At 61.3% G+C, this 27,898-nt stretch overlaps 1 protein-coding gene across 15 annotated transcripts; it reads left to right on the forward strand.

Moving 5' to 3' along the window:
- Nucleotides 1-698: 698 nt before the first annotated feature.
- FCHO1 (FCH and mu domain containing endocytic adaptor 1) lies at nucleotides 699-27,821 on the forward strand. Of its 15 annotated transcripts, XM_070246586.1 has the most exons (30): nucleotides 727-772; nucleotides 3,863-3,948; nucleotides 5,443-5,487; nucleotides 5,682-5,764; nucleotides 6,203-6,280; nucleotides 9,696-9,825; nucleotides 10,572-10,663; nucleotides 11,764-11,838; nucleotides 12,948-13,089; nucleotides 14,736-14,888; nucleotides 15,102-15,206; nucleotides 16,228-16,326; nucleotides 16,409-16,505; nucleotides 17,534-17,578; nucleotides 17,676-17,754; nucleotides 18,299-18,323; nucleotides 18,652-18,709; nucleotides 19,189-19,470; nucleotides 19,822-19,873; nucleotides 20,382-20,482; nucleotides 20,799-21,074; nucleotides 23,062-23,174; nucleotides 23,278-23,365; nucleotides 23,522-23,630; nucleotides 24,345-24,500; nucleotides 24,812-24,944; nucleotides 25,858-26,057; nucleotides 26,636-26,691; nucleotides 27,029-27,193; nucleotides 27,556-27,821. In XM_070246586.1, exons 7-30 carry the CDS (start codon nucleotides 10,611-10,613, stop codon nucleotides 27,576-27,578), a joined length of 2,685 nt encoding a protein of 894 aa, XP_070102687.1. In that variant the 5' UTR covers nucleotides 727-772; nucleotides 3,863-3,948; nucleotides 5,443-5,487; nucleotides 5,682-5,764; nucleotides 6,203-6,280; nucleotides 9,696-9,825; nucleotides 10,572-10,610; the 3' UTR covers nucleotides 27,579-27,821. The 15 variants fall into 15 exon arrangements, with proteins under 15 accessions (XP_023481208.1, XP_023481213.1, XP_023481212.1 ...); XM_070246584.1 differs by lacking the exon at nucleotides 9,696-9,825; XM_070246587.1 differs by lacking the exon at nucleotides 3,863-3,948.
- The last annotated feature ends 77 nt before the right edge of the window (nucleotides 27,822-27,898 follow it).

The raw sequence follows: 27,898 nt of genomic DNA on the forward strand, positions 1-27,898 counted from the left end.
AGACAGCTGGCCCGGTTCCTGGGCTGCCCCTGCGGACCCGGGGCCGGGAGAGCAGCCGGTGGTCAGCGCAGGCTTGAATGGGGGCCAGCAGGCGCTAAGACTCGTTTTATGAGGGCCCAGGTAAGGGGGACAGACGGGAAGCTTTCAGATTTGTGACGGGACAACATTCTTGGGGATGGTCTTCCCAGCCCCGGGACCAGATGCTGAAACTGCCCTCATAAGGTTGCAGACTGGCAGTATGGCCTCCAGGTAAGTCCTCGCCTTCTCTGAGCCTCAGTTTCCAGTTTGTGAAATGAGGATCAATAACGTCCTTCTCACAGGGTTGTGAAGGGCGTCAAATGAGCCCTGCACACAGTGGGCGCTCAATAAACTGTGGTCACCCCTTGCGCCTCCCAGTCTCAGGTGAAAGGAGCGGCGCCTGTGGCTTTAAATTATGCAAATGAACTGCGGGTGGCGGAAGGAGGGAGCTTCTTTTAAAAAAAGAGCCTCTTCTCCGGCTCAGCCAATCAACGCACTGGGCCTACGGAGCCGGCCGCCCAACGGCCCAATGGCGGGCTGCGCCGACCCAGAGCCCGCCCAACCCCCGGGAGCCGTCGTGGGGGTGGGGCCTCTCTCGGCCACGCCCCGGGGGGCGGGGCCAGCCTGCCGCCGCGCTGCAGCCGCGGAGGGAGGGAGGGAGGGAGGGAGCGGAGGGGCGGGGCGGGGCGGGCTCCGGTGTCAGCGTCTGAGTCGCAGGTGGCGGCGGGCACGGGGCTCGGCCCGAGCTCGGGAGGTGAGTGCGGTCTCCGGGACTCCCCCGAAACCCCCTGGCCCCGGAGCCCCCCGTGCACACCGCGCCCGACAGCCCTGGTGGCCTCGGGGGGCAAAGGCGCGGCGGGGCGGTAGGGATGGCGAATAGGAGGTGGGGGCTGCGCGGCGGGCGCCCCGACCGCCTCCCTGGTGATAATCGGGGGTCCGCGGAGCGAGATAGGGACCCCTCCCCAATTCTCCCGTCTCCTGACCTGGAACCAGAGCGTGCAGGGGCCGCCTAAGACGCGAGACCCCTCCCCAAATCCGTTTATTCTAAGCCTAAACCTGGGTCTGAGGTCAGGGCTGCAAAGATGGGGGCGCCGCTCCCTCTCCAGCCTGGGACCCAGGACAGTCGCAGTGGAGACCACCTCCAATTTTTCTGCTCCCATCTCTGGCCTGCAGACCCCAGGGGACCAAGATGAGGAACCCTCTTCCCGTTTTCTCCACTATAAACCCCAATCGAGGCCTGGTGAGGGAGCTGGGGGTCCCCTGACCCCTCCTCTAGACTGTCCTATCCCAGCCCCCTCCACAAGGATGGGGGTGCATTTCACTGGCACCCTCTGCAGGGACCCCAAGGTTGGAATTCTGAGGAGGGGGTCAGCGTGGGTCCCTTGCCTGGCAGGGACTGGCCAGGCCAGGTCTGGAAGGGCCTGGATCATGGACTTGGGGGTGGTCCCTGCCTCAGTGGGGGGTGGGCAGTGAGCATCTGTTCCCTGGGATTAAAATAAATTGAGGTAAATTAGGATCTTGCAGGCTGACTGCCAGTGGGGTGTGGAGGAGGGTTGGAGGGTGGGCGGCCCCTCCATCTGCCTTGGATCCTGAGAGTCGCCTGCCCCAGCCGCAGTGGGGACCAGGAGGTGGCTTCGAGTGGACCTGCCTCACTGGTGACCTTGGGCAGGTGACAGCACCTCCCTGAGCCTCGGTTCCCTCCTTTGAAAGTGGGGTTGGGGCGCAGAGCCTGTATCCCACAGATTCTGGAACCCACCCACCCCATCTTTTGACCATGTCTGACTCCACCCTTTTGCTTAAGATGTCACTGGTTTGGGGGTGAGAGAGAAATGGATTTGGAGCCCCCCATATGCCTTGCTGGCCTCTGACCCTCAGTTTCCTGCACTGCAAAATGGGTTGCTGGTCAGTCACACGCTGGCCTTGCTAGAAGGGCTGCTCTGCCAGACAGTAAAGCATACTGCCAAGCTGCCATTGTGAGAACAGGGGCCCCGCCACCCTGGTCGCAGCGGCGCGACTACCCAGGGCACGCCCTGACCCGCATACCGTCACCCACGCCAGGGGCGAGCCGGTTCCTGAGCAGGGTCCTGGGTGGGAGGAGGCGGGAGGTGCCCGGCCAGCCCGTGCCCTGCCCCTTGGAGCTTGTCCCTGTGGTGGGCTCAGGGCAGCCCTGGGCTGGGCGGCAGACACCCCCAGCTTCAAAGCCGGCCCCCTGCGTGTGGTTTGGCCCCCTGCGCCTTGGCCTGTTCTTCCGCAAAATGGGCTGAATCCCCCTTGGGAGCTCGGAGCTGACTGTGGGAGGGGGAGTGCTGTAAAGGCAGATGTGGTCATTATAACCCTAATTACAGTATTGGTGATCATAAACGGGTACACAGCTGGAGTCTGCAAGGGTGTTGCCTGCTGTGCCTTCAGAGGCGGGCAGTCAGGTACACAGTTGGTGCTCAGTAGGTGTTTGCCAATGAAGCAATGAAGAGGGAGGGGCCCAGTGGGGAGGACTGAAAATTCCTGGGCTTGAGCTCAGGTGCCTGCTTGACTGCCCAGTTGCTGTGTAAGTGGAGCCTGTGCCCCAGTTTCCCTGTTGGGGTGATGGCTGGGATGAGACCCTGCCTCAAGGTGCTGTGGTGAGAATCAAGGCAGACAGTGCAAAGGGTCCCGGCCCTGGTGTCCAGGCGAGAGTGCAGGAAACACAGGACGGAGCTGCTCATGGAAACTTCGCAGCACCTGCACAGGCCAAGCGCCCGGTTCCTGAAAAGACAGAAAACCCCCCAAACTGGCCCTACTGTGCGCAAACTGGAGTCCGGGGGCAGCAAAAGGTCAGATCCTGTTTCACCGGCCCCTGGAGGTCCAGAGAGGTCAGGGGTTGCCCAAGGTCGCCCAGCAGGAGGTCAGGGGCTCCGGACGCCTGGCCAGGAGCACGAACGAACGAGCCCTGCCTTCTTTGGCGGTTCCTGTCCTGTTGTATCTGTTCCCGGGCCTGCTCGACCACTCAACCTGGCTCAGAGCCCTGGGTTTCTGGGAATGGGTGCTTGGGAGGCAGGATCTCCAGGCACTGCCCGGGGCTCATGTCAGACACCCTCGGGAGGACTCTGTTCCCTGCTTCCAGCACCCAGAGGATGGGGGCATCCAGGTCAGTCAAGAACCTGCTGTGTGACCTTGGGCAAGTCCCTGTTCATCTCTGGGCTTTGCCCTGGTGCTGCAGAGGCCAGGAGACCTGGGCCTGAGCAGGCTGACTTCTCCATCAGATGCGGTGACCACGGTGTCTCGGGTATAGTACTTTTAGGGGTCTATGAAGATATTTTAACTTCTTTTAAAATCAGAAGGAAACACATGAGCTTTGGGGTCAAAGAAAACATGTTAATATATGATATAAACATGTTCACCTTTGTGCCAGTGCCGTTGTAAATATAGTTAAATTTCTTTTTTTAATGGAGGAAGGGGCCTGAAGCAAAAGTGCCTCGGGTCCATGAGCATCCTAATGCAGCCCCGGGTGGGAGTGTCGGTGCTGCCGTTCACAGGCTGTGCAACCTCGGGCAAGTGGACTCCCCTCTCTGAGTCTTGGTTTCACCTCTGTGAAGCAGGCATCATTGGTCCACCTTGGGATGACGAGATGTGGAAAGCTTAGCCCAGGGTTGCACTCAGTTTGTGGGTGCTATGATTTCACAATTGTTGTCACGATTGTCATTTGTTTGGTACTAATAGCCCCAGGCTGCGGGCCTCACATCAGGGGCCTCTGTTTGCCCACGGCCCTCGCAGCTCCAGGGAGGTGCCAGGGGTGCCGGTCTGGGGGAGGCGAGGTGGCTGTTGGGCGGTGGGCGGGGCGGGCTGAGCTTCCTGTCCCCCAGCACAGGGGCCGCGCTCGTGCTGACGGAAGTGGCAGGCCGTGTGGCTCTCTCCTGTGCCCGCCGCGTCCGACGGCGCTCGCTGCCCTGTCTGGTGAGTTCGAGCTCCCGGGAGGCCCCCTTGCCCCTCCTCACCCCTCAGTGGCAGGAGGGAGGCCTCTCTGCCGGGCCCAGGTTTCAGGAGAAACAGCAGGTGTCACTTCCTGGGCCGGGCCTGGCTGTGCGGGCCACCCTGCGCCCCCGGGACGGCTCTGAGTTGTGGGGTGGGGTGCGGGCGGCAGAGGAGACATGGAGACCCGGGGCCACATGTCATGGTTCAAACAGGAGTTCTTTGGCAGACAGGCCAGGGACACAATGACGGTGAGCCGGGGACCGTGAGTGACCTCTCTGGGCCTCAGTGTGCTCCTCTGTAAAGTGGGGCTGGGTCTCTGCCCGGGCAGGGGGCGCAGCGCCCAGCCTGGCTCCGTGGGGGAGGGGCGGGCCACTGGAGCCGGGAGCACAGTGGTGAGTCCTGGTGTCTGGGCCCCCAGGGTCCTCCAGAGCAGCGCCCTGTGGCGGGACTTTCTGCATCTGTGCTGTGCAGCAGGACGGCCCCCAGCCCCATGCGCTGCTGCGCCCCGGAAGCAAGGCTGGCACAGCTGAGGGGCTGGGCGCTAATTGTCTTTGAGTTCACTTGGTTTAAAATTAAGTGGCCGCGTGGGGCAGGCGGTCCCACATGGGCCAGGGCAGCTCTGAGGGGTGTGGAGATGCTCAGGGTCTAGGTCGTGGCCAGAGACTGAGAAATGAGATGGAATTTCGGGTTCTCCCCCTCAGGATGTGGGCCCAGCATGCTCCCCTCCAGACTGGGTTTCCTCAGGGGCTGTGCTGGGGCCTGAAGTCGCTCAGGGGCCCCGGCACCACCCAGCAGCGGGTGATGGTGGGGAATGTTGGATGAGTCAAATAATATTTTGCTTGGTGAACTCCTATTCATACTTTAAATCCCCAGCTCCCATGTCCCCTACTTCAGTCCAGGCTCCTCCAGTCCTTGTTTCTCCATGTGACCCTGCCCTGACCCTGCAGGACCATGGGGTGTCTGTGTCCAGCACTGTTCCACTAGACTGGGGGCTCCTCAGGGACCAGGCCCAGGGCTGAATCAGCTCAGGGAGCCTCGCATTGTCCTGCCCAGAGTGGTCACGTGGTGGGTGCCGGGTGACTCATAGAAGTCAAGGGACTAGGGGCCAGAGGATAATGGGTCAAATTAAACTCACTTTCAAGATTAGGTAAACTGAGGCTCAGTTCCAGCAGCCTTGTCCAAGGTCCTTGCTCAGTCTTTTCCCGATGAGGCCCAGGGAGCTTTCCCGGCCTGCGCTCGCCATCCCATCCCGGCTGCCTCTGCGCCCTGGGCTCCCAGCTGCTGCTGAGCTGCCCGAGGGATCATGAATTATGGATGAGGCCTGGGGCTCCAGTGACGGTGACGAGCCAGCCTCCAGAGCACGCCAAGGACACTGAGTGTCCCTCCCTCCCTGGGTGGCTCAGCCCAGCCCTCTCTGCATGGCGGCCTGGGGTGCCCCAGCAAGACCCCTTCGAGGTGTTCTGTCTTGTTTTGCAGATGGGGAAACTGAGGCACAGAGCTGGACAGTGACTCAGACACCAGGTGAACACTGGCTTCTGGGGAGCAGGGTTGGGTGTCAGCTGGGTCACCATGGTGAGGGGTGAGCTCTCCATCCCAGGAGTGTGCATGAGGCAGGCACTGTTGTGGAGGGATTCAGACACCCTGAGGGGCCCCGACCCCCAATGTGGCCTACCACTGGCCCAGTGTCCATCTCTCACCAGACCCTGTTCCCGCAGGAGCTGCCCAGCGTGGAGCTGAGTGCTCAGGTCTGGACTCAGCTGGCCCAGAGTACAAGTCACTTCCTGGCTGTCTGACCTTGGCAAGTGGCTTCCCCTCTGAGGGGTGGGACTCATACATGAGATGGCCCAGAGCTTTTCTGCCCGGGCAAGAGCTCATCCAGTAAACACCCCCCACCACCAAGTGAACTCCTATTCATACTTAAAAACCCAAACTCCCATGCCCCTTCCTCTAGTCTGGGCTCTCCCAGCCCCTATCCCTCCACCTAGTCCAGCTTTGACCCCACTGGACTAGGGGCATCTGTATCCAGCTCTGTCCCCCTAGACTGGGGGCTACTTGGAGGCGAGGCCTGGGGCTGAATCATCTCAGAGGCCCTGGCATACTTCTACACTTGGGGCTTTTGGTTCTTCCTCCATCCTTTCTCTCCCTCCTCCACAGAGAGGACAGTTGGAATTTCCCCTCCTCAGGCTCTCAGCTGGCCGTTACTCTGCAGCTCAAACTTGCCTCTCTCTCTGGACAGGCACCAGGCACTAGACAGAAGCCTGCAGGGGTCTCCACAGAGGCCATCGGGATGTCGTATTTTGGGGAGCATTTTTGGGTAAGTAAGACCCACTCTTATTTTGATGGGGGTTCCTGGCAGAGCTGTGGAGGCTTTTATGGAAATGGGGGAAGCTGGTGGCTTGTGGGCAGAGTCTTGGGCAGGTGGAGGGTCTGCAGGGCGTAGAAGTTAAAGTGCGAAGAGTCAGGCTGGGTTTGAGTCTACACCCCCAGACCGCACAGGCCTTGTGACCTTGGGCAAGTCACACCTTGAACAACAGGGACCTGAGGTCCGGAGGACTCTCTCACCTGAAGCTGCAGGCAAGAGAGTGCAGTCAGGGCTGGGCGGGACCTCCGGGATCCGGCTCATTCCGGCTGGGAATTCCCACGTCTGCCACGTCCCCGGAGAGTTGGGGGTTTTCTTGACTCCGTCTCTGGGGGCCCCTGCCCCTCTGCCCCCAGGCGGGGGACCGCATGCTGTGACCCCAGGGCACCCAGGGAGGGGGCCTTGTTCTCATTCCTCCCCTCCCTCTCCCCCTGCCACCACCAGCCCACGCGCAGCCACCTCTGCGAGATGCTGGGGCTCCCTCCCAGCCCTGACCCCAAGGAGGCCCCCAGTTGGGGGGACACAGTGCCAGCCAGACCCCGCCAGCCCTGCCTGCAGAGTCAGCCTGGAGCCAGCCTTAGGGCCCAGAGGAGGAGCCCGGCTTCGAAGGCTGCCATGTTCAGGGATGGCAGAGAGCCATTCCAGGCAGGGGAACAGCCTGGGCAGAGGCCTGGAGGTGTGACACTCGGTGGCTAGTTGAGGGAACAAGGACTCCTCCTTCAGGGCCAGGCTAATGGGGAGCCACAGAGGATGTGTGACCAGGAGAGTCAGGGAAGGACCAGGGCAGAAAGCCCCTTCCTCAGTTGCAGGCCCTGAGCTTGCGAGAGGAAGCCCGTTGCTAGGCAACTGGTTGCCCCTGGCAACAGGCCGTCTCCCTCCCCAGCTGGGGCTCCTCTTACTGGCACTTGCTTTCTTAAAGGGGCCGCACCCCTTCCCACCTTTGGAGGGCCTGATCTCCACCTCCTCCCCAAGGGTCAGGGTCCCAGGCTTTGCCTCTGAATGGCTGTGTGACCCCGATGAGGGGCTGCCCCTCTCTGAGCCTCTGTTGGTGCCTATGTGTAAGGGGGTTGACCATTTGAGGATCATTCATCGCCCACATTTTGGAACCCTGACAGCAGCACCTACATTTATTTTAAGTTTCTTTTAATGGCATGAGGCACCTACATTTATTTTAAATTCTTTTTAATTGCATGAGGCATGCAAGCTCGATGCAGCAAATTCAGATCAGCAAAGAGAAAATAGCAGCCACCCCCAGGCCGCCCCCAGCCAAAGATAGCCTGGTGCACAGTGGGATTTGAACTGGGCTCTGCTGGGATGACTTTGCATCTCAAGGCCTCAGTTTCCCCATCTGGGAAGGCAGAGACACTCTCACCTCCCCGGGACTCAGAGAGTGCCCCTGGAATATCTGTTTCTTTTAATCTATTGTTTGCATTGGTGGGTCTTTGCTGGATGACGCTGGGGCCCTGTCTGGCCTGAGAGAGGCTCATCAGGAAAGATCAAGCCAAACAGGGATGCCCCAGTCCTGTTGGGTCAAGGCAGGGCTGGAGGCATAGAGGGCACTGGGGAGCCATGGGGGAAGTGTGAGAGGGAGAGAGACCTGATCAGGCTGTGTTAGAATGATCCCTCGGGGCTGGTGTGGGGGCGAGACTGGAGTCCAGAGGTTCCGATAGGAGACACAGGCCAGAGACAGCCCCTCCCAGGACCCTCGGCTGCCAGCCCAGCCCGAGGGAGGCAGACACTGCTGGGGGCTTTGCCAGGCCTGGGAAACGGGCCAGCGTTTGGCTCCAAGTCAGCCCCAGATGCTGGCCTGGGCGGCGGTGCCTGGTGCGGCCTCCCCCGAGGATCCCCTGGGCAGGGCGTGGGGCTGTGGGCTGTTTGCTGTGCAAGAGGCCCTGTGTCCGGCCCCGCCCCGGCCTCATCTCGCCAAGACCCATGGGAGTTGGGCGCTGTCATTGTCCCCATTTGTCAGATGAGGTAACCGAGGCCCAGAGAGGTGAAGTCACTGGCCTAAAGTGACCCAGTGCATAGAAGGAGGATTTGGCAGTGGAACCGTGGAAGTACAGCACTAGACTTGAGAAGAGAAAAAATATATTCCTGGGGCGCTGGCGGGATGGACAGTGGACACTCAGGGAAGTGGGGTGTGAGGAGGGTCTGAGAAGGTTCCTGAAGGAGGCGGGCCTGGCAGTCACCCTTGGGAGCTGGCCGGGTTTGGATGGGTGGGCAGCGGTGCGGGCTGGCAGCCGCGGGCGCCGGGAGGGCACAGCCTTCGCACTGTTTACTGTGTTGCTGGTGAGGCCAAGAGGAAGCCGCGAGATGAGGGGGGAAGGCATCTCCAGACGAAGGACTATGCATTTCAGCAGCTGGTGGGCAGTCGGGAGCCATTGATGGTTCTAGAATGAGCGACTGTGGGGAGGTGTGGGCTTGATGCTGTCCTGGGTCTGCGCGATCTTGCTGCGGTTGCTCCATTGGTGCAGCAAGACGGTTCCGGGGCTCCCTGGACGCAGGTCGCCGCTGTCTGAGAGGAGCACTGCGGAGACCCTTCCCAAGCCAACGGGGAAAGTGAAGAAGCAGTTACCACTCATTTATATGGGACAAAAGTTTTGAGCCTTCTCAGACCCAAAACATCACCCGCCTAAATAAAGCGAGAAAAAGCCCAGCCGCTCGGGACGCGGCTCCAAGCCGGGTGGCCGCCGCCGCCGCCTCGCCTCGCGGGGGCCGGGCCCACACGCTGAGCGCCGTTTGCGCTGTTCGTCTTTTTGCGTAAAAGCGAGAGTTCCCTGGGATTGTCCCGTTAGCAAGGACAGGCCCTGGGCTAGGTCCTTTGCAAAGGCCAAGTGGCGTGAGGGAAACTCGCAGACGGCGGGGAAAACTATTCTCTGACGGGGACCTCTGACTGTCGCCTTCGGGCGTCCCCGTCCCGGAGGGGGACCCGCAGCTGGAGAAGGAGGGAGGAAACGGCCGGTGCAGAGGGCCTGCTGGAGCTGCGGGGCCGCCCCGGGGCCCGGGCGGGACTCAGCGCATCGCCTCCCTCCGGAGCCGCCGCCGTCAGCCCTAAGTGTGGGCCTCGCGCCCTGCCCGCGGCTGGTCTTCCCTGGGGACGGGACCTGGCCGGCGTCAAAACAGAGCTGGTGCCTTGTTTGTGCCCTCCCGGTGGCGCGGGGGCCGCTTTCCATTTGGAATAGTGGTAGGAGTGGCCCTTTTGAATCAATGTATGTAGAGAAGAAACATGGGTGAATTTAAAGGCAATGTTAACTAACACCGTGAGTTAGCAAAAATTTGAGGTGCCCGTGGGACCATGATGCGGCTCGTCTTGGTGTTTCCTTCATCCCCATGGGAGAGGTAGATGACTCCCTGCCCCCGTCCTAACCAGGAGCCACTAAAGGTTCACAGAGGGCCGGTGACTTGCGTGGATCGCAGTGCTGACGCCAGAACTGGGAGGAAAGAGGGTTTGTGAGGCAGCAGCAGGCACCCGGTAGCGGCTCTGTTCCCACCAGCACCAGGTAACAGCAGATTAACCCATTTGTTCACTTAGTCAACGAACTCAAATGGCCTTCCTGTGCTCTACCCTGTCCTGGACATTGCTGGTCATGAGAGAGGTGTCAGACCCAGACCCTACTCTGGGGATCTCAGAGAGGGCGTTTCCATGTTGAAGAGAACAGAAAACACAACTACAGTTAGTTAAATAACCGGGGTTACAGCAACTCACAAAAGTTGAAAAGTTGTGGGATAGTGATGCTTCCAGGGTTAGTTTGATCCAGCAACCCGACTCAACACCGTTTTTTTATTCAGACTCTCTCGGGTTCAGCTTCTTTCCAAAGTTCATGGTTCCACTTGGCTTCCAATAGTTCCTGTGCCCACATAATTCCTCTTTTAAGGAAAGATGCAGACAGAGAAACACAGGGGAAGAGACTGATTGAGGCAGAAAAAAAGAGGCAGAGAGAAAGAGAGAGAGAAAGATGGAGACACAAAGATAGACACAGTGAGACAACCAGCGAAAGAGAACGTCTCTCCCTCAACTATGGGACAAAAATTCCAAGCTTCTTTCTGATTCGACCAACTTATAGCCCATGAACCAATCCTTGTGACCAGGGGGAAATGCAACGGGTTGATTGGCTTAGGCCTGAACTAACCACTACAGCCAAGGGGATGGACTTCTGCTGGTTGACTCCTGTCCACGCCCCTGTTGCTCGGCGACTGTGATGCCGTCTCCACCCCCTTCCTCAATCTCCACCCCCATCCCCTGCAGGGCGAGAAGAACCATGGCTTTGACGTCTTGTACCAAAGCATGAAGCAGGGACCCGTCTCCACCAAGGAGCTGGCCGACTTCATCCGGGAGAGGTGAGGTCCCCGTGCCCCACCCACCCCGCGGCCCTGCCCTGGCCCCGCCCTCCTTCCCCTGCCCCGCCCACGTCAGGCCCCGCCCACAGCCCTGCCCCCACTGCCCTGCCCTGGCCCCGCCCTCCCTCCCCTGCCCCGCCCATGTCACGGCCACGCCCACAACCCTGCAGCCACGCCCCCTCACGGCCCTGCCCTGGCCACGCCCTGCCCGGTCGGTCGGGATCCCCGCGGGCTGCGGGAAACCAGCGGTTCTCAGCACTGTCGGCCTCAGGCCCCCTGTAAGCAACACTCCCCGGGTTTCTAACGCCTCCTGCTAAAGAGACCATACCATGACCCACTTACGAGGGAATTTTGAAAACTCGATCTCGTGCCCTGAGGATGATAAAACACGTGTGTGATGAAATAATCTACATTTCAGCATGTAAATACATGCTCCGATGTCCGTGCCCCAGAAAACATGATAAACTCAAATTGCAAGACAGCCTCTGCTGCCCAGCACCCGGTTGCTGGAGACCCGTTCCTTCTGGGCGGTCCGCGTGTTCATCGCCAGCTTTTTCTCTTTGTGGCTGTCAGGCGGGCCGGCCGAGCCGTACAGGACGGGGCCACGCTTTCTGTCGTGGGCCTGGAGCACCTGGGTCCATCCGCTGTTACCCGTGGTACCCCATGGGCACCTCTCCCAAAAAGTGCCCTCGTGGGTGATCGGCTGTAACTGGCACATTGCCGCCCCAAACAAAACTGAGGTTCTGTTAGTCAGGAGGAAACCGCGCGCGGTCAGCATTTAGCAGTGTCTGTCCAGAAGGAGAAAGGAAATATGGGTTTGTCTCCTGCAATTAGATGAGACAGAGCATATGAAGTATTGATAATATGTGCTCAAAAAATATTCCACCTGCTGCCGCGACCGCCGTTAGTGAATGCATTGCTTAAGGATGAAAACCTCTCCCATGCGTTTCTAAAACGCCGCCCCCTGCCTGAGGACTGTACCATCCTCCCTGAGAGCCACTGCTCAGACGTTTGAGATGGAGAAACTGAGGCCCAGGGGGGTGGGGCCTCTTCCAAGGTTGCCCGGAGCCTTCCCCATCTTTTCCCGTCGTCCTACCCAGGGCCACCATCGAGGAGACCTACTCGAAGGCGATGGCAAAGCTTTCCAAGCTGGCCAGCAACGGGACCCCCATGGGGTGAGTAGGCCGTGGTGGGACCCTGGGGCGTCGGGAGCATGTGCCGGGGGGGACATCTCCTCAGATGCAATGTGTAGAACAGGGGCCGTCCTTCTACTTACGGGGCTAGCTGGACAGAGGACCGCATCTCGTCCGTTCTCTCAAAACTCATTCGTTCATTCATTCATTGAACGAATATTTACTGAGCATGTACTGTGGGCCAGGCACCGATCTAGGCACCAGAGGCCCAGTGCCAATTACAACAGATAAAACCCCTGGTCACTTTTATGCTGTGTACATCTGGTGTGTGTGGTAAGACAGATGTTAACCACACATGAGCAAAATCCTTCCTGGGGTGCACGTGCCAGGAAGGGAAGAGGAGCAGGAGAGACCGGGCTTCCTCTGTGAGGGGCCCTGCTTTGTGAGTTGAGACCTTAATGATGACAAGGAGTCAGCCACGGGTGTCCAAGGGACAGAGACCCACTCAGGCGGCTCAGCCAGTGCAAAGGCCCTGAGGCAGTAATGCACTTGGCATGTTCAAGGACGAGTCAAGAGGCTGGCACAACGGCAGGGCCTGGACAAGGTGGAGATGGGGGGTAGGGGATAGGGGGTGGGATGAAGGTGGACGGGGCCACGGGGCCCAACACACAGGTGACTTTCAGACAAGGATGTGATGTGGTTCCACTGGTATTTTGCAAAGTTCCCTGTGGCTGCTGTGGGGCAAAGATTCTGTCAGGCAGCAATGGAGGCAGCAGGGAGGGAAGGCAGCCCCTCCTGCTGAGGTGGGAAAGCCCCTCAAACTTGGTTTGGGCGGGTTGGGTCTTAGCTGCCCACGAGTAGCAGGTGAGTCCTGTAGTCCAGTGAGGACTCCAGGGCCTCAGGGCCTGGATTTACATCCCAGCTCTGATGTTCATTTGCTGAGAGGCCTTGGGTGAGTTATGGAGCCTCCGTGCCTCAGTTTCCCTCTCTGTCATAGGCCTGCCTCGTGTGGTTGCAACAGGGATTAAATGAGATAATATGTGTCCACGCTTAACAGGGCCCAGTAGGTACCTGAGCCAATGCCGGCTGAGCTGTCTGGCCCCGGGGGGTTGAGCCTGCTGGGCCTTGGGTACAACTCCACCTGTTTCCAGGACCTTCGCCCCACTCTGGGAGGTCTTCCGTGTCTCCTCGGACAAGCTGGCGCTCTGCCATCTGGAGCTGACGCGGAAGCTGCAGGACCTCATCAAGGACGTGCTCCGCTACGGGGAGGAACAGCTCAAGGCTCACAAGAAGGTGTGTGCCACTGTGCCGGCCGATGGGGGCTGCCCATGGCTCTCGGGATCCCAGGCCTCATGGGGCCTCAGGACCTCCGGCCCCTGTGCCTCTGAGAATTCGGTTAAGTCCACAGCATCAAACCCGCAATCTCACAGACCTGAGCAGTGCTGAGTTTCAGACTCTCAAAACTGTAGACCAGGGGTCTGCAAACTACAGCCCGAGGGCCGGATGGATGCAGCCTGCCGCCCATGTTTGTACAGCCCCAGGGCGAAGAATGCTTTTTACATTTTTAAATGGTTGGGGAAAATATCAAAAGGTGATTTCATGACACGTGAAAATTATGTGACACTCAGATTTCAGAGCCAGTAAATAAACTTTTATTGGTTCTGTCAGTTTAGAAAGCAAATTTAGCTATTTTATCTCACAATGAGTTTATTCACTAATAGCCAAAAGAATTGCAATTCTGGCTGTGCATGCTGTGGTGAACCACAGGCAAATCCAGGAAGAAAGGAGGGGAGCTGCTTTTTAGAGAAAAGGGGAGAGCGGGGAAGGGATGCTCTAAAGCAAAGTTCACTGGGAGAAAGTGACAGTTCACGGGCAACGGCTTCTCATTCGTTGAGCTGTGGCGTTTCTCATGGCTGGGCTGTGGCGTTTCTCATTGGCTGGGCTGTTGCCAGGTGGGGAGAGAAGTCTTCCTTCAGTAGTAAAGTAGTTGTACTTCCTGTCTGAGGGTAAGTCCCTCTCTTCCTGTTTGCTGTAATTGATGGTGTCTGAGGGGTGAGAGCTCCCCCTGCAGGCCTTCCCGGCTCCAGTTTGGTTAAGGTTCTTTTGCTAATTTCCACGTTTCATGGCCACGTCGCTTTGAGACCATGTTGTCTGTGGCTGTTTTCAAGCTGCAGTGAGTCGAGTGTGACAAGCCCAACACAGTTACTGTCTGTCCCTTTACAGAAAAAGTTTGCTGACCCCTGATCTTGAGCTACAGATCTTGTTATTTGACATTTCTGGCCTCTTGCAAACCTAGAATCTTGGAAGGTTTGAGCCTTAGACTCTCAGGATCCCAAGATGTTCGAAGCTTATAATTCTAGAGTCATAGATGCTTTGCATTTCCAGAGCCTGAGAGCCTTCGATTTTTAACCTCATTAACAAAGGGAGTTGGTAGTACTTAATGCCACTGAACTGTAGGCTTAAAATGGTTAAGATGGTAAATTTTATGTTATGTGTATTTAGCCGCAATTTTTTTTAAAGTTGGGGGACAGTGAAGTTTTCTGCGGGCTGATACGCAACTGTATTGGGAGCGGACTATTAGGTGCGAGTTAAGCAGCAGGGGCTGCTGTCGCTGGTCATAAAGAAGGGGCGGACCGGGACATTTGACTGTGTACGGACGGTGATTTCTGGAGAAGTTTTCAAGGCATGATGGGGGCTCCTAGGCAGGGCCTGGGAGGCTGGGGATCAGCTGCGGGAGGTCAAAACTGAAAACTTTCTGAAATATGAGTTATGTGTAAATATAAAAAGGCTTATGTTTAAAAAGTTAAAAATTTTGAAAATGATAGAATCCTCAGAAAAAGTCCTCTTGGACTCGCACAGAGCGTTTGGGAGGCTGGGAGTTTCGCAGGGTGCCCCCGAGGTGCGCTCGGCACCCACCGCCCCGCTGGCCGCCCCTGCAGTGCAAGGAGGAAGCCGTGGGCACGCTGGATGCCGTGCAGGTCCTCGCGGGCGTCAGCCAGCTCCTGCCCAAGTCCCGCGAGAACTACCTGAACCGCTGCATGGACCAGGAGCGGCTGCGGAGGGAGAGCACCAACCAGAAGGAGATGGACAAGGTGGGCCCGTGGCCGCAGGGTCCCCGGAGTCGGCCGAGCGGCAGCGGGGCTGCCTGGTGGGGGCGGGAAAATGTGTCACAGAGCGATGGACATTGACCCCGCGTGTGTCCACCACACCCGGGCGCCCCAAGGAGTCTCCCTGCCGGGAGCTGCGGCCACGCGGAACCGCCCCGAGTGTCCCCTCCCGACGCCGCCGCGTCCTTCGCCTCCTAGGCCGAGACCAAGACCAAGAAGGCGGCGGAGAGCCTGCGGCGCTCGGTGGAAAAGTACAATTCGGCCCGCGCCGACTTTGAGCAGAAGATGCTGGACTCGGCTCTGGTAAGACCGGGCGTCCGGACCTCGGAGAGCGACGCGTTCCTGGGCCCAGCACGCTGTGGCCTCCGGAACGCTCGACCCCCAGGAGGCTTAGAATCACAGGCCTAAAGCGGTAGAACCCGAGAGCCGGTTGGCTGTCGTTCTGTTGTTGACGCTGTCATTATTTCAAAAGCCAAATAATTTTTGTGCCTCGGTTTCCCTGTCTGTAAAATGGGGACAGTAACAGCACCTGCCTCATCGCTGCTGTGAAGATTTAATGTCACTATATGGAAAGTTTTCAGACTAGTATGCCGTGCATAGAAATCACTCTATAAGGTATTATTATGTTATTATTTCTATTATTATTGATGAGGTTTTTGAACAAGACAGGGCAGGGTTGAGAAGCTTAGAGTCTCCTGACATTTCTTGGTGGCTAAAAGGCCTGGATTCTGGTCCAGCCTCCATTCCTCACCAGCTGTGCAACCTTTAGCAAGGCATTGCAACTCTCTGGGTCTCTGTCCACCCGAATGTATGAAAAGCAGATTGCAATCTCAGGATTAGGAATCAGCTTTTTCCCTCCTGATTTTGCAAGTGATAAAAACCTTCATTCAAGCTGACAAGGAAGATTATAGGCTCAGGGAACTGAAAAGTTTGAGAGGAGAGCTTCAGGCATGGCTGGATCCAGGTGCTTAAATGGTGTTGGCAGGAAGTTGTGCCTCTCTGCTTTTCAAGTCTGTTTTCCTCCCTGGGGGGGCTTCACTCCCAAGCAGACATGCCCTCCTGGGTGTGTGTTTATATGTGTATGTGTGCAGCAAAGTGGCCCCCATTGGCCCCCACATACATCCCACCAACTCATTGACTCAGGGTGTGAAAGTGTCTGTTTTCCCATAGTTCCAGCAAAAGTCACAGGGCAGACTCTCATTGGCTTTTCCCCAAACCTATCACTGATGACAGGAGGTTGGAACGTTCTGATTGGTCAGGCTGGGTCACATGGCCACTCCTCCCGGCCTCCACTTTCCTGTCTGCCCCTCCCCTCCTGCCTTAGCGCTTCCAAGCCCTGGAGGAGACGCACCTGCGGCACATGAAGGCGCTGCTGGGCTCCTACGCCCACTCGGTGGAGAATACCCACGTGCAGATCGGGCAGGTGAGCGGGCGCGCGGGATGGGCCCGGGCTGCTGGGCAAGGGGGCCCAGCCTCGCCTGGTCACACCGGCCGCCCCCACCCAGGTGCACGAGGAGTTTAAGCAGAACATAGAGAACGTCAGCGTGGAGATGCTGCTGCGCAAGTTCGCGGAGAGCAAGGGCACGGGCCGCGAGAAGCCTGGTGAGCCAGGAGCTGGTGAGGTCGGGCTGCGGGCCTGGCTGCAGGGAGGGCACAGGACTCAGGAGGCAGGAGAGTCAACCTCGCTGGGCCTCGGTCTCATCATCAGGAAAATGGGCTGATGGCAGATCTAACTCCACAGCCCAACAGGAAGAGGGTCTGATGCCTGATCTTGTGTGTGAATCTCTTGCAACCAGATACCAGAAGGGCCTTGAATGCCAGGCTCAGCTGTTCTGGCTCTACCCCGATGGCCCAAGGGAGCCATTGAGGGTTGTTGAGCAGATGGCCCATTTGAAAAGGCCTACGTGCAGGGTCTGGGAAGAGTTGAGAACAAGTTTGGGGTCACATCTCGGTTTGTGTCTTTTCTTCATCTCTCACTGTGTGACCTTGGACATCTGTCTTGACTTCTCTGAGCCCTAGGTTCCTGATCTGTAAAGTAGGGGTGATAATGATCCCCACCTAATGGTGTTGTGAACATTCAGTCATTTGATGCAGGTAAAGGGCAAAGTGTGTGCCTGGCACATAGTAGGCACTCATTAAATGCTAGCACGTGGCTTATATCCCCAAGTCTAGTCAACCACCGAAGTCTGTCCTTTCTCTCTCCTGTCTCTATAGTTCAGCCCCGGCTCAGGCCACCTCTCCTTGTGTGGGCCTCCTCTCTCGTGCTCCTCGGGCTCCAGATCACCTTCCATGGCTCCCCATTGCCCTTAGGAGAGAGTCCCAGCTCCTCACCCTGGCACTTGAGGCGCAGCCCAGTGCACAGACTCGTGGTCCAGCCCCTGACCCACCCAGCTTCCACCCAGAAATGCTGGAATGCCTGGAAGCGACTCAGGCATCACCCATTTTAGTCCATCCCCAGGTGGCACCACCTGGCCGGGGCCAGAACCCTTGGCCTGTGCCCCTCAGGCCCATCCCAGGGGCTGGTTTGGCATCTGGGCTTGCGCAGCAGACGCTGTCCAGCGGCCAGGGGTGCACGCTGCCCCTCCCGGCCGGCCTGCCCCGGCTGAGCCGCCCCGTCTCATCTGTCCCAGGCCCCCTGGACTTCGAGGCGTACAGCACAGCAGCCCTGCAGGAAGGCAAGTACGTCTGGGCCGGCCGCCCAGGCTGCGCGGCGGTGGGCGGGGGGCGGCCTGAGCACGAGGGCGCCCGGCTCAGCGCCCCCTCTGTCCTCAGCCATGAAGCGGCTGCGGGCCGCCAAGGCCTTTCGCCTCCCGGGACTGAGCCGGCGCGAGCGGGAGCCACCTGCAGCTGCGTGAGAAGCCCCCGCCCGGCCCCAGCCCAGGCTAGCCCGGGACCCCCCCTGCCCAGGCTAGCCCAGAAGTCCCCTGCTTAGGGTAGCCCAGGAGTACCTCTGTCCCAGGCTAGCTCAATAGTACCACTGTCCGAGCTAGTCCAGAATTCTTCCTTTTGCCAAGGCTAGACCAGGGGCTGCCTTTCCCAGACAGCATCAGGATGACCCCTGCCCTGGCTAGCCCAGGATGCTTCTCTTTGCCGAGGCTAGCCCCATAATTCCCCTGCCAAGCCTCGCCCCTGCGTTCCCTACCTTCTCAGGACAGCCATTCAGACTAGCTCCAGGGGTCCTCCCCGTCCAAGCTGTTTGAGAACACCCCCTGCTCACCAACTCCAGATTCACTGCCCCCGCCCAAGCGAGCTCCAGGGTCCCACTGCCTGCAGGGCTAGCTCAGGGCAATGTCGCAGCAGGGGCCACCCCCAGGGGCCATGGCCAGTGTCAGGGCTGAGGAAGGGGCCAGGTGAGGTGGGCAAGCCAACACCAACATCTGTCTCTCCATCCCCAGAGACGCCCTGGAGCCCGGGTCAGGGGTGAGTGCGGGGGGAGGCCGGTGGGGCTGCCAGCGGGAGGGGTCAGCCCCCACCGCCCCAGCTCCAGGGGGCCAGGGCCTGGGTCACATCCCTTCTTGGCTGTAACCTCCCGTGGACCACGTGGGAGGACTGACGTCCCCACTTGGCCTCAATCCCGCCCCGCAGCACGGGCAGGGGCATGGTCTGTACCCCAGGAACCCCCGGCCCGGGGAAGGGCATTATTGCCATTGGGCTGGTTTTCAGTCAGAGTCAGGGCCCCGGGGGCACGTGGCAGCGTGGGATGGGGGAGGCTCAGCCTGGAAGCCTGACTACCGCCTTGTCCCCCCAGACGTGTGCAGAGGTGGACGAAGAAGGTTTCACTGTCCGGCCTGATGTGACCCAGAACAATATCCTGGCGCCCCCTGGGGGCAGTTGTTGGCACAGCAAGGACAAAGCTCTGTCCACAGTGATTCCCTCCACCATTAGCCACTCTGTGTACACCATGGGGGAGCCTCCAGTGTGGATGAAGCAGATCCAAATGCAGATCCTTCCCACATGGGGCCTGGGTTGGGAAAGAGGGAGAGAGAGCAGCTGGGATACCCCAGAGGGGGAGCCAAGAGGGCTTCCTGGAGGAGAGGGCACCAGTGTTAGAGTTTAGCAGCTGGACAGGAGTTCACTAGTTCGGGCAGGGTGTGCTTGTGCAAAGCCTTGGGTGGGAGTGGGAGTTGGGGTTGAAAAACATGGTGTCAGGGCCGAGGGGGCCAGAGGGGAGGGGTGGGACTGTGCAGGGCCTTGAAGGGTTTGAGCGGGAGGGGATGTGGTCCATTGAGGGCCTCCCAGTAGGAGCCCCGGGCTGGCATCTGCTTGGCCCTTGACCGCAGCGCAGGCACAGCCGAGCCCTCCCGCTGCTCGTCCAGCGACTCCGACTTCGACGACGACGAGCCCCGCAAGTTCTACGTGCACATCAAGCCGGTCCCGGCCCGGGCGCCGGCCTGCAGCCCCGAGGCGGCCACCGCGCAGCTCCGGGCCACGGCGGGCAGCCTCATCCTCCCTCCCGGCCCAGGGGTGAGGCGGGCGAGGGGCGCTCCAGGTAGGGCTGGGCGGGGTGGACGCGCCGGCCTGATGTCCCCTCTTTGTCCACAGGGCACCATGAAACGCCACTCCTCACGTGAGTAGCCTGTTAAGGGGCCTTCAGTCTGGGGAGGAGCAGGCGGAGGAGGGGCGGGGCCTGGAGTGTGGGTGTGGCGTCAAATCCCAGCTCTGCTCCGTGACTTGGGGCAGGCTGCCGACCCGCTCGGACCCTCAGTCTCCTATTCTGTAAAATGGGGTCATTATGAACATTAAAGGGGAGCTGAAAGGGGCAGTTGGGGCCAAGAACGAAGCCCAGCCTGGGGGCAGGCTGCCTCGGGTTTGAGCCCCCCTCTGCCTGGTCGGTCACCTCGAGCAGCTGGCCGGGCGGCCTGTGCAGCGGGGGCCCCACAGGCGGGGCGGCGGGAAGGCTCAGGGGTGTCTCTCGTAGGTGACGCTGCTGGGAAACCACAGAGGCCTCGATCCGCCCCGAGGACTGGCAGGTGGGCTCCGTGGGGTGGGCCATGGGCTCACGCGAGGCCAGGTGGCAGCCGTCCCTTCCCCCCTCCGCCTGCCCTGCTGCCTGCCCGCCTCTGCCGCCCCTTCCCTCGCCCTGGGGGACTGAGCCCTTAGTCACCGTGCGGTGGCATTGGGGAGCACCTGCTATGTACTTGTGCTGTTCTGGGCTCTGGGGCCACGTGACCAAGACCCCTTCCCAGAGTCGCGTTCTGGTGGCTCAGATTTTAAGAATAGCAAGTTCGAGGATACCAACCCTTCTGAGTGCTGTGAAAAGCTAAAGCAGGCGATGTGAGGAAGGACAGGGCTGGGCAACTTTAGTTGGGGCAGTGGTAGAGAGCTTTTCAGGGGGAGATTTGAACAGGGGCAGGAGGTGGCCACAGGGAGAGCCGAGAGGGCCGAGCTCCAGACCTAGAGCAGCGTGTGCAAAGGCCCTGAGGTGGGAGGAGGCCTGGAAACAACGGGACTCTCCCCTCTCGTCCCCTCCGGCCCCAGCTGTGCAGAGAAGCTGCAGTCGGACGAGCAAGTTTCCAAGAACCTCTTTGGGCCGCCCCTAGAGGCGGCCTTTGACCACGAAGATTTTACAGGTGAAGGAGGTAGGGGCTGGGGGCGTGGGCGTGGCCAACGGGAGAATGGGTGGGGCCTTGCAAGGGCAGGCGGCCGGGCCAGGCTGGAGGGAGGATGGGGAGTCCTTTGCTTTGGGGGTCAGTGGGAAGGTAGACGGGTCGGTGTGAGGCTGGGCGGGGCCTTGTGGGAGCGGGGGTGGCTGTGGGTGGATGGGCGGTGTCGGCGGAGATGCAGGCGACCAGAGGGCGCGGCTGGGGGCGGGCCCTCCCTCGGCGTGGGCGTGGCCTCGGAGGCGGGGGGTTGCGTGTGGGCGGGGTCTGGAGCTGGCCGCCCGCTCTCCTCCAGGCTCCAGCAGCCTCGGCTTCACCTCCAGCCCCTCGCCTTTCTCGTCCTCGTCGCCCGAGAACGTGGAGGACTCCGGCCTGGACTCGCCGTCCCACGCGGCGCCCGGCCCCTCCCCGGATTCCTGGGCCCCCTGCCCGGGCACCCCGCAGAGCCCTGCTGGCTGTAGGGCGCCGCCCCCGGAGTCGAGGGGGACACGGCCCGTGCAACCGTCGGACTCGCCCCAGCCCCTCGCGCCATCCCCGGGCCCCTGGGGGCTGGAGGCTGTGGCCGGAGGAGGTGAGTCCAGCGCCCGAGTTATCCGAGCCCTGGGGGGAGGATTGAGAGCCTGCTGTGACCAGCGCCCCAACTGGGGCACTCAGCAGGGACTGAGGTGGCAGAAACCCCGACCCTCGAAGGGACAATAATGAGAGGGATATTGAACAAGGCAGGAGGTGACAGGTTCTGGGCGAGGACTTGGAAAGGTGGGGCCTCTCTAAGGAAGGGACATCTGAGCTGAGATTTGATGGAGATGAGGATGTTCCCAGAAGAGGGCACAGCCCATGCAAAGGCCCTGGGGTGGGACCAGGCTTGAGGAACTGCCAGGTGACCTGTGTGGCTAGAACAGAGTGATGAGAGGGAGAAGGTGACGGGCTGTCAGCAGGGCCTGGTCGTCCCTGGGAGAGATGTGTCTTACCCCCAGCAAGGTAGGAGCCATGGGAGGGAGAGCTGTGAGCAGCTGAGGGGCCCTGGCTCAGGTTGCCCGTGCCTTCTGCCGGCATGGGGGTGAGGGCAGGAGCTGGAGCCCAGGGAGGTGAGTCTAGGCAGGTGGCGATGGGGTCACTGTGGGGAAAGACAGATTCGGGGTGAGAGCACAGAGGAATCAGGGTGCACAGCCCAAGGGCAGCTGGCAGGACCCGGGAGGGACAGGGAGGGTAGGGAGGAAGAAGCTGGGGGGGCATGTCGAGGCAGGGCCTTTCCCTGTCACGTGGACCGTGGACACCGAGTTCCGGGAGGCCAGGCTGAGGCCCCCATGGGCAGCTGCATGAGGAGGTCATCAGAGCTGAGGGGAGAGGAGAGGGCCCAGCGCGGCGTGGGGGAGCGGCCGGGCGGGGCAGTGGGCTCCTGGGGCCTGAGGCAGAGGGAACGTGGGCTGTGACCACGAGATCCCAGCGCTGGTGACAGGGTGCTTGGCGCTCTCCATGGTTAAAGAAAACCCCGGCTGGAGCCAGGTCAAGGGAGGTTCAGGGGGAGTGAGTGTAGACCACGAGTGTGGACAAGTCGAGTCGTTGAGCTTCACTGTAGAACAGGGATTCTCGGGGCCGACCCGGTGGTACAGCCGTTAAGTGCGCACGTTCGGCTTCGGCGGCCCGGGATTCGCCGGTTCGGATCCCGGGTGCGGACATGGCACCGCTTGGCACGCCATGCTGTGGTAGGAGTCCCACATATAAAGTAGAGGAAGATGGGCACAGATGTTAGCTCAGGGCCAGTCTTCCTCAAAAAAAAAAAAAAAAAGATTAAAAAATAATAATAAAATTTAAAAAAGAACAGGGATTCTCAGCTGGGCCGATTCTGCCCCCCAGGGGACACTTGGCAACATCACCACTGATACTAGATTGTCCTCACTGAGGGGGGCAGGGCGGTGCTACTGGCCTCTGGTGGGGGGAGGCCAGGGATGCTGCTCCCCACCTTCACACACACAGCAGCCCCCCTGCAGAAGGGACCCCGAGTGTCAGCTGGGCTGTTGGGAGGCCCTGGCCGGAGGGCAGCACAGCCTGGCCTGTAGGTGGCACGGAGGTGGGTGAGCCCGCGGAGGTGGATGGGGCAGAGCAGAGGACCCAGGGAAGCGGAGCGGGCGGGTCTTGGGTGTTACACCACGATTAGTTAACTTAGAAGAGTGAGACTCAGACATGGGCCCGGGTAGGAGGCCACGCTCATACTCTCAGAGCATGAAGGTCACAAAATTGCCTGATACTGGATAAAAACCCTCTGCCAAATTGCCCTGTAGCATGCCTGCCTCCGAAGCATCCAATCCTTGCTTGCATACCTCCAGGGACAGGGAGCTCACCCCTCATTGGGCCACCAGTCTGGTGTCTGGGCGGTTCAGGGTTGTGGATGGCATCTGCGGTCCTGTCTGACACCTCTGAAGCCCCAGGACTTCAGACCAGCAGGAGGTCTCCCAAAAATAAGCCCAACTCCCAGCTTTTGGCTGAGTCCCTCCCCTGGGGAGGCTCAGGAGGCACAGGGCAGTGTCTCAGCCACGTCTGTTCTCACGCTCACTCCCCAGACCTGATGCCTGCGCCTGGCGAGCTCACAGCCAGGGACGGCCTGGCAGCGCCACCCCGGAGAGCCCGCTCCAGGAAGGTGTCCTGCCCCCTCGCGCGCAGCAGCGGGGACCTGGTAGGGTGTGGGGCGTGGCAGGAGCCGGGCTGGGGTTGCCCCGGGCCAGCATCAGCGCTGCTCCTGGGGGCTTCACAGCCCAGTCTGTCTCCTTCCCTTCCAGTCTCGGTCCCTCAGCCCCTCGCCACTGGGCTCCTCGGCCCCCAGCACAGTTCCAGAACGGCCCAGCTTCTCCTCCCAGACAGGCCACGGTGCGTGACCCTCTCAGGGCTCGGTTTCCCCTTTCTGCTGTGGGTGGGTGGCTGAGAGGTATGACGGAGGCCCCCTTGGCAGAGGGCGGGTTCCGGGGCCTCATCCTTGTGCTCACGCCATCTGTCTGTCCCCCATTTCCTCCCCACCACACCCAGGAGTCTCCCGGGGCCCAAGCCCTGTGGTCCTGGGCTCCCAGGATGCCCTGCCCGTGGCCACTGCCTTCACCGAGTATGTCCACGCCTACTTCCGGGGCCACAGCCCCAGGTACGCAGTAAAGGGGGATGGTGCAGACAGTGACAGGGCAGACAGAGCTCCCGGAGGGCTATGCGTCTGGGTTCCACCAGGAGCAACCTTTCGGTGTGCTTCATGACCTCCTTTCCCGTGGGAGGGCCTCGAATACTGAGCAGAGCAACCAGGTCCCTGCCCCAAGGGCAGTGGGAGCCATGGAGTGCATGTGAGCAGGGCTAGGCATCGTTGTCACAGTTTAGAGGAACTCCTCTCAGGTCCCTGTGGGCATTGAACTGAAGGGAGCAAGACCACAGGGCAGACCCATGGAGGGGGCAGGTTAGGGGTGAATTGAGGGGCCACGGATCATCTGGGGGTGGCACCCAGCAGCAAAGACCTTAAAATCAAACCACAAAGAGGAGGAGAGTATTAGACATGAAACCCAAGTTGAGGACAGTTGCAAGACTAAATGTTTTGCTTTGAGTTTCCTGGTGGCCTAGGGGAAAAGAGAACTAGGGAAGGAGGAGTTCCTGCCTCCTTCAGCCAGTGTGGATTTTTCCTGGTGCCTGGATTGCTGTCCAGCCAGGGAAGCAAGGGGAGGAGGTTGGGGATGAGGGTGTTGGGCATGGTCATGACCTTGCTGCTTCTGAGGGGCTGGGGAGCCACAGGCTGCAGTGGAGCTGCGAGAAAGGGTAGGCTGAGGTGCCAGGCAGAGCCCTGAGCCAACACTCCGTCCCCTCACACCCACCCCAGCTGCCTGGCTCGGGTAACTGGGGAGCTGACCATGACCTTCCCTGCCGGCATCGTGCGTGTGTTCAGTGGGACCCCACCCCCGCCGGTCCTCAGCTTCCGCCTCGTGCACACGACCCGCATTGAGCACTTCCAGCCCAATGCTGAGCTGCTCTTCAGGTACAGCGGGAGGAAGAGAGGCAGGGGCAGAGGGTCCCAGAAACTGGTGGAGGCTAGGAGCTCCCCAGCTCTGAATTCCTGCTCTGCTTTTTGGGATTTGCTGTGTAGCCCTGGACAAGTCGCTCTTCCTCTCTGAACCTTCCTTCCCTTCCCTCCTTTGCTCCCCACCCTGTCCCTTCTCCGGGGTCATGCTTTGCTGGGCCCAAGCGTGGGAATCCACATCCTTAGGAAGCCCCTGGGGTAGCCGGCTGCTGGGGGCCCTGGGAAAGCATCTCCTGAGGGTTGGAGTGAATGATTTCTGGTCTCTGCAGTGACCCCTCCCAGAGCGACCCTGAGACCAAAGACTTCTGGCTCAACATGGCGGCTCTGACGGACGCCCTGCAGCGCCAGGCAGAGCAGAACCCGGCTGCCTCCTACTACAATGTGGTGCTCCTACGATACCAGGTGGGATTCCGAGTGGGCCCGGCCGGCCGGGGCGGGGCAGAGGCGGGGCGGGGCGGGGTGGAGGAGCCGAGGCGGGGCGGAGTGGAGGAGCGGGGGCGGGGCAGAGGCGGGGGCGGGGCGGAGGAGCGGGGGCGGGGCGGGGCGGAGGAGCGGGGGGGGCGGGGGGGGGCGGGGGGGCGGGGGGGCGGGGCGGAGGCGGGGCGGGGCGGGGTGGAGGAGCCGAGGCGGGGCGGGGTGGAGGAGCGGGGGCGGGGCAGAGGCGGGGGCGGGGCGGAGGAGCGGGGGGCGGGGCGGGGGCGGAGGAGCGGGGGGCGGGGCGGGGGGGCGGGGGGGGGCGGGGGGGCGGGGCGGAGGCGGGGCCGGGGCGGGGTGGAGGAGCCGAGGCGGGGCGGGGTGGAGGGGCGGGGGCGGGGCGGGAGGGCGGGGCGGGGCGGAGGCGCGGGGGGGCGGAGGCGGGGCGGAGGAGCGGGGGGGCGGGGGGGGCGGGGCGAGCCGCAGCAGGGAGAGGCCGGCGGCTGGGGGCGGCTGGGGGCGGCTGGGGGCGGCTGGGGGCGGCTGGGGGCGGCTGGGGGCGGCTGGGGGCGGCTGGGGGCGGCAGGCGGCCGGGCAGGGAGGTGGCTGTGGGGGCCGGGCCGCCTCCTGCGAGGGCGCCGTCGTGCCCACCCTGCCCGGCGCGGGGCCGCGGGCCCTTGTTAGGGGAGGCCCCGCCCTGCTGTCTGCCGGAAACGCGGGGCGATGCAGGCTGTGAACGGCAGCGCCGCCGGGCGGAGCAGGGGAAGGGCCCTGGGGGCGGTGACTGCGGGGCAGAGTTCGGTCGGCTGCAGGGCGGCGAGCCCGGGTCGCGGTGTGGAATAGTGCCCGTGGCGGGACGGCATGGCGCTAGCCGCGTGCTCCCCCCGTTCTCGCCCCCCAGTTCTCGCGCCCGGGGCCGCAGGCCGTGCCCCTGCAGCTGAGCGCGCACTGGCAGTGCGGGGCGGCCCTCACTCAGGTCTCGGTGGAGTACAGCTACCGGCCTGGAGCCACGGCCGTGCCCACGCCGCTCACCAACGTCCAGATCCTGCTGCCTGTGGGGGAGCCGGTGACCAACGTGCGCCTGCAGCCGGCCGCCACTTGGTGAGGGTGTGCGGGAGGCCAAGGGAGGCTCGGCAGTGCGGCCAGGGCCCCTTGGAGCAGCAGCTGGGGTCTGCCCTAGGCCTGCCCGCCCCGAGCTCTCACGGCTTACGCGAGGGTGCTGTTCCTGACAATGAGAATGTCCCGCACCGAGAGCTCCAGGGTGTCCCGCGTGTGGCACACGCTCTGCCTGCGGGCCCTTAGTGGTCCCTCCCCTACGGGGGCTGAGGCCTAGGAGGCTGGGCGCTGGCTCAGGCTGCCCAGGGCTGCCTCCCACCCGGGGCTCGCGGCCGCGGCTCTTCCTCCCAGTGCACCATTCCCCTTGTTTTGTGCAAAGGGCAGAACCTGCCACGAAGGCAGACTTATAGGTCCAAAGGCATCACCTAAAGATGCTTCGAGGGTGCAGGTCCCTCAAGTGCCAGCTGTGCCTTAACCCACCCCCATTTCACAGATGGCGAAACTGAGGCAAGGGGGGGGACCTGGTTTGCTCAGGTCGTGTAGCCAAGAGGTGATGGAGCTGGGACCCCGGGCTCCCAGTGTTCTCTCCAGGGGAGACCTGACCAAGCTTCTCTTGATGCCAGGAACCTGGAGGAGAAGCGACTCCTATGGAAGCTTCCAGATGTGTCCGAGGCAGGGGGTGAGTTAGGGTTGTGCTGAGGGCTCAGGTGGAGGAGCTTATATACACTGAGGGAGAATTGGGGATGTACCAGGAGTGGGGCAGTGTGGGCATCCAGACGGGCTTGACAGGGCTCTGACAACATTGGGGGACAGGGCATGCTGGGGGCAGGCAGGTGCAAAGACCCTGAGGCAGGACCTCTTTGCAAATCACGCACAGCCCCATGGGACCAAAGGAAAAGGGTGCGGGGGTACAGAGGCCACAGATCAACAGGCTTGGGTGTCAGGTGGAGGAGGAGCCCAGGTCACAGCGGGACCAGAGCTGGGGGATGGGCCCCACTGACCTCAGGCTTCCCCAGGCTCTGGCTGCCTGTCTGCCAGCTGGGAGCCATGCTCGGGGCCCAGCACACCCAGCCCCGTGGCCGCTCAGTTCACCAGTGAGGGGGCCACTCTGTCGGGCGTGGACCTGGAGCTGGTGGGCAGCGGCTACCGCATGTCGCTGGTAAAGAGGAGGTTCGCCACAGGTATTTGCCCGCCCTGTGGCCACGCCGGGCCTGAGCGCCGCCCTGTGCTCCTGCGGGCTGCGGCGGGGGAGGCATTTGGGGTGCTTGGGCAGGAGAGGCAGTGTTGGGGCCTGGAGACCCAGGATGGGGGGCACGGGTGGGGAGGGGTGGTCAGGGCCCCACTGGGAGGATCAGGAGGGGCTGTCCCCTGGGGGGAACAAGAAGCCCCACTGCCACCCCACCCCCACCCCATTCTCCTGCCCTCACAAGGGGCCACCCGGGCCTGGGGCTGTGGGAACAGTGAGTCAGGGGTGATGTGAGGAGAGTTGGGGGACCCCAGGGAGGGGCATGGGACCCGCTCCCCTCACTGCCCCGCCCCACAGGGATGTACCTGGTGAGCTGCTGAGCCCACAGAGGCCCTGGCGGCTGCTCTGCGCTGTGTCCTGGTGCTCGCCCACAGCTCCCTGCCCTCTGCGGACCCTGGGGCCCCTGACTCCGCCGACGCCCCGCCTCCCTGGAGAGGCGCCCACGGCCAGCCTGGCTGGGCCTGAGATTCACTCCTGCTCACGCCAGCGCCCACACAGGTCCTTGGACTTTTATGTTCTTTGAATAAACACTTTATTTTCTAATAAAATAAACGACAAGCCTTTTCCTGCTTCAGGTAGTTTCTTTCATGTCGTCAGAGAGGAGAGGAAGACCACGGGTGGGTGGGGATATTTAATATTC

Source organism: Equus caballus, chromosome 21 (assembly GCF_041296265.1).
Source record: "Equus caballus isolate H_3958 breed thoroughbred chromosome 21, TB-T2T, whole genome shotgun sequence".
NCBI classification, from domain to species: Eukaryota; Metazoa; Chordata; class Mammalia; order Perissodactyla; family Equidae; genus Equus; species Equus caballus.

Bases quoted from the DNA above. Each gene is read 5' to 3' on its own strand.
- FCHO1 (XM_070246588.1), top strand. From the start codon at position 4,166: ATGGTTCAAACAGGAGTTCTTTGGCAGACAGGCCAGGGACACAATGAC. The intron at 23,631-24,344 runs GTACGCAGTAAA...CACCCACCCCAG, and splicing joins TTCCGGGGCCACAGCCCCAG to CTGCCTGGCTCGGGTAACTG. The intron at 24,945-25,857 runs GTGGGATTCCGA...CTCGCCCCCCAG, and splicing joins TGGTGCTCCTACGATACCAG to TTCTCGCGCCCGGGGCCGCA.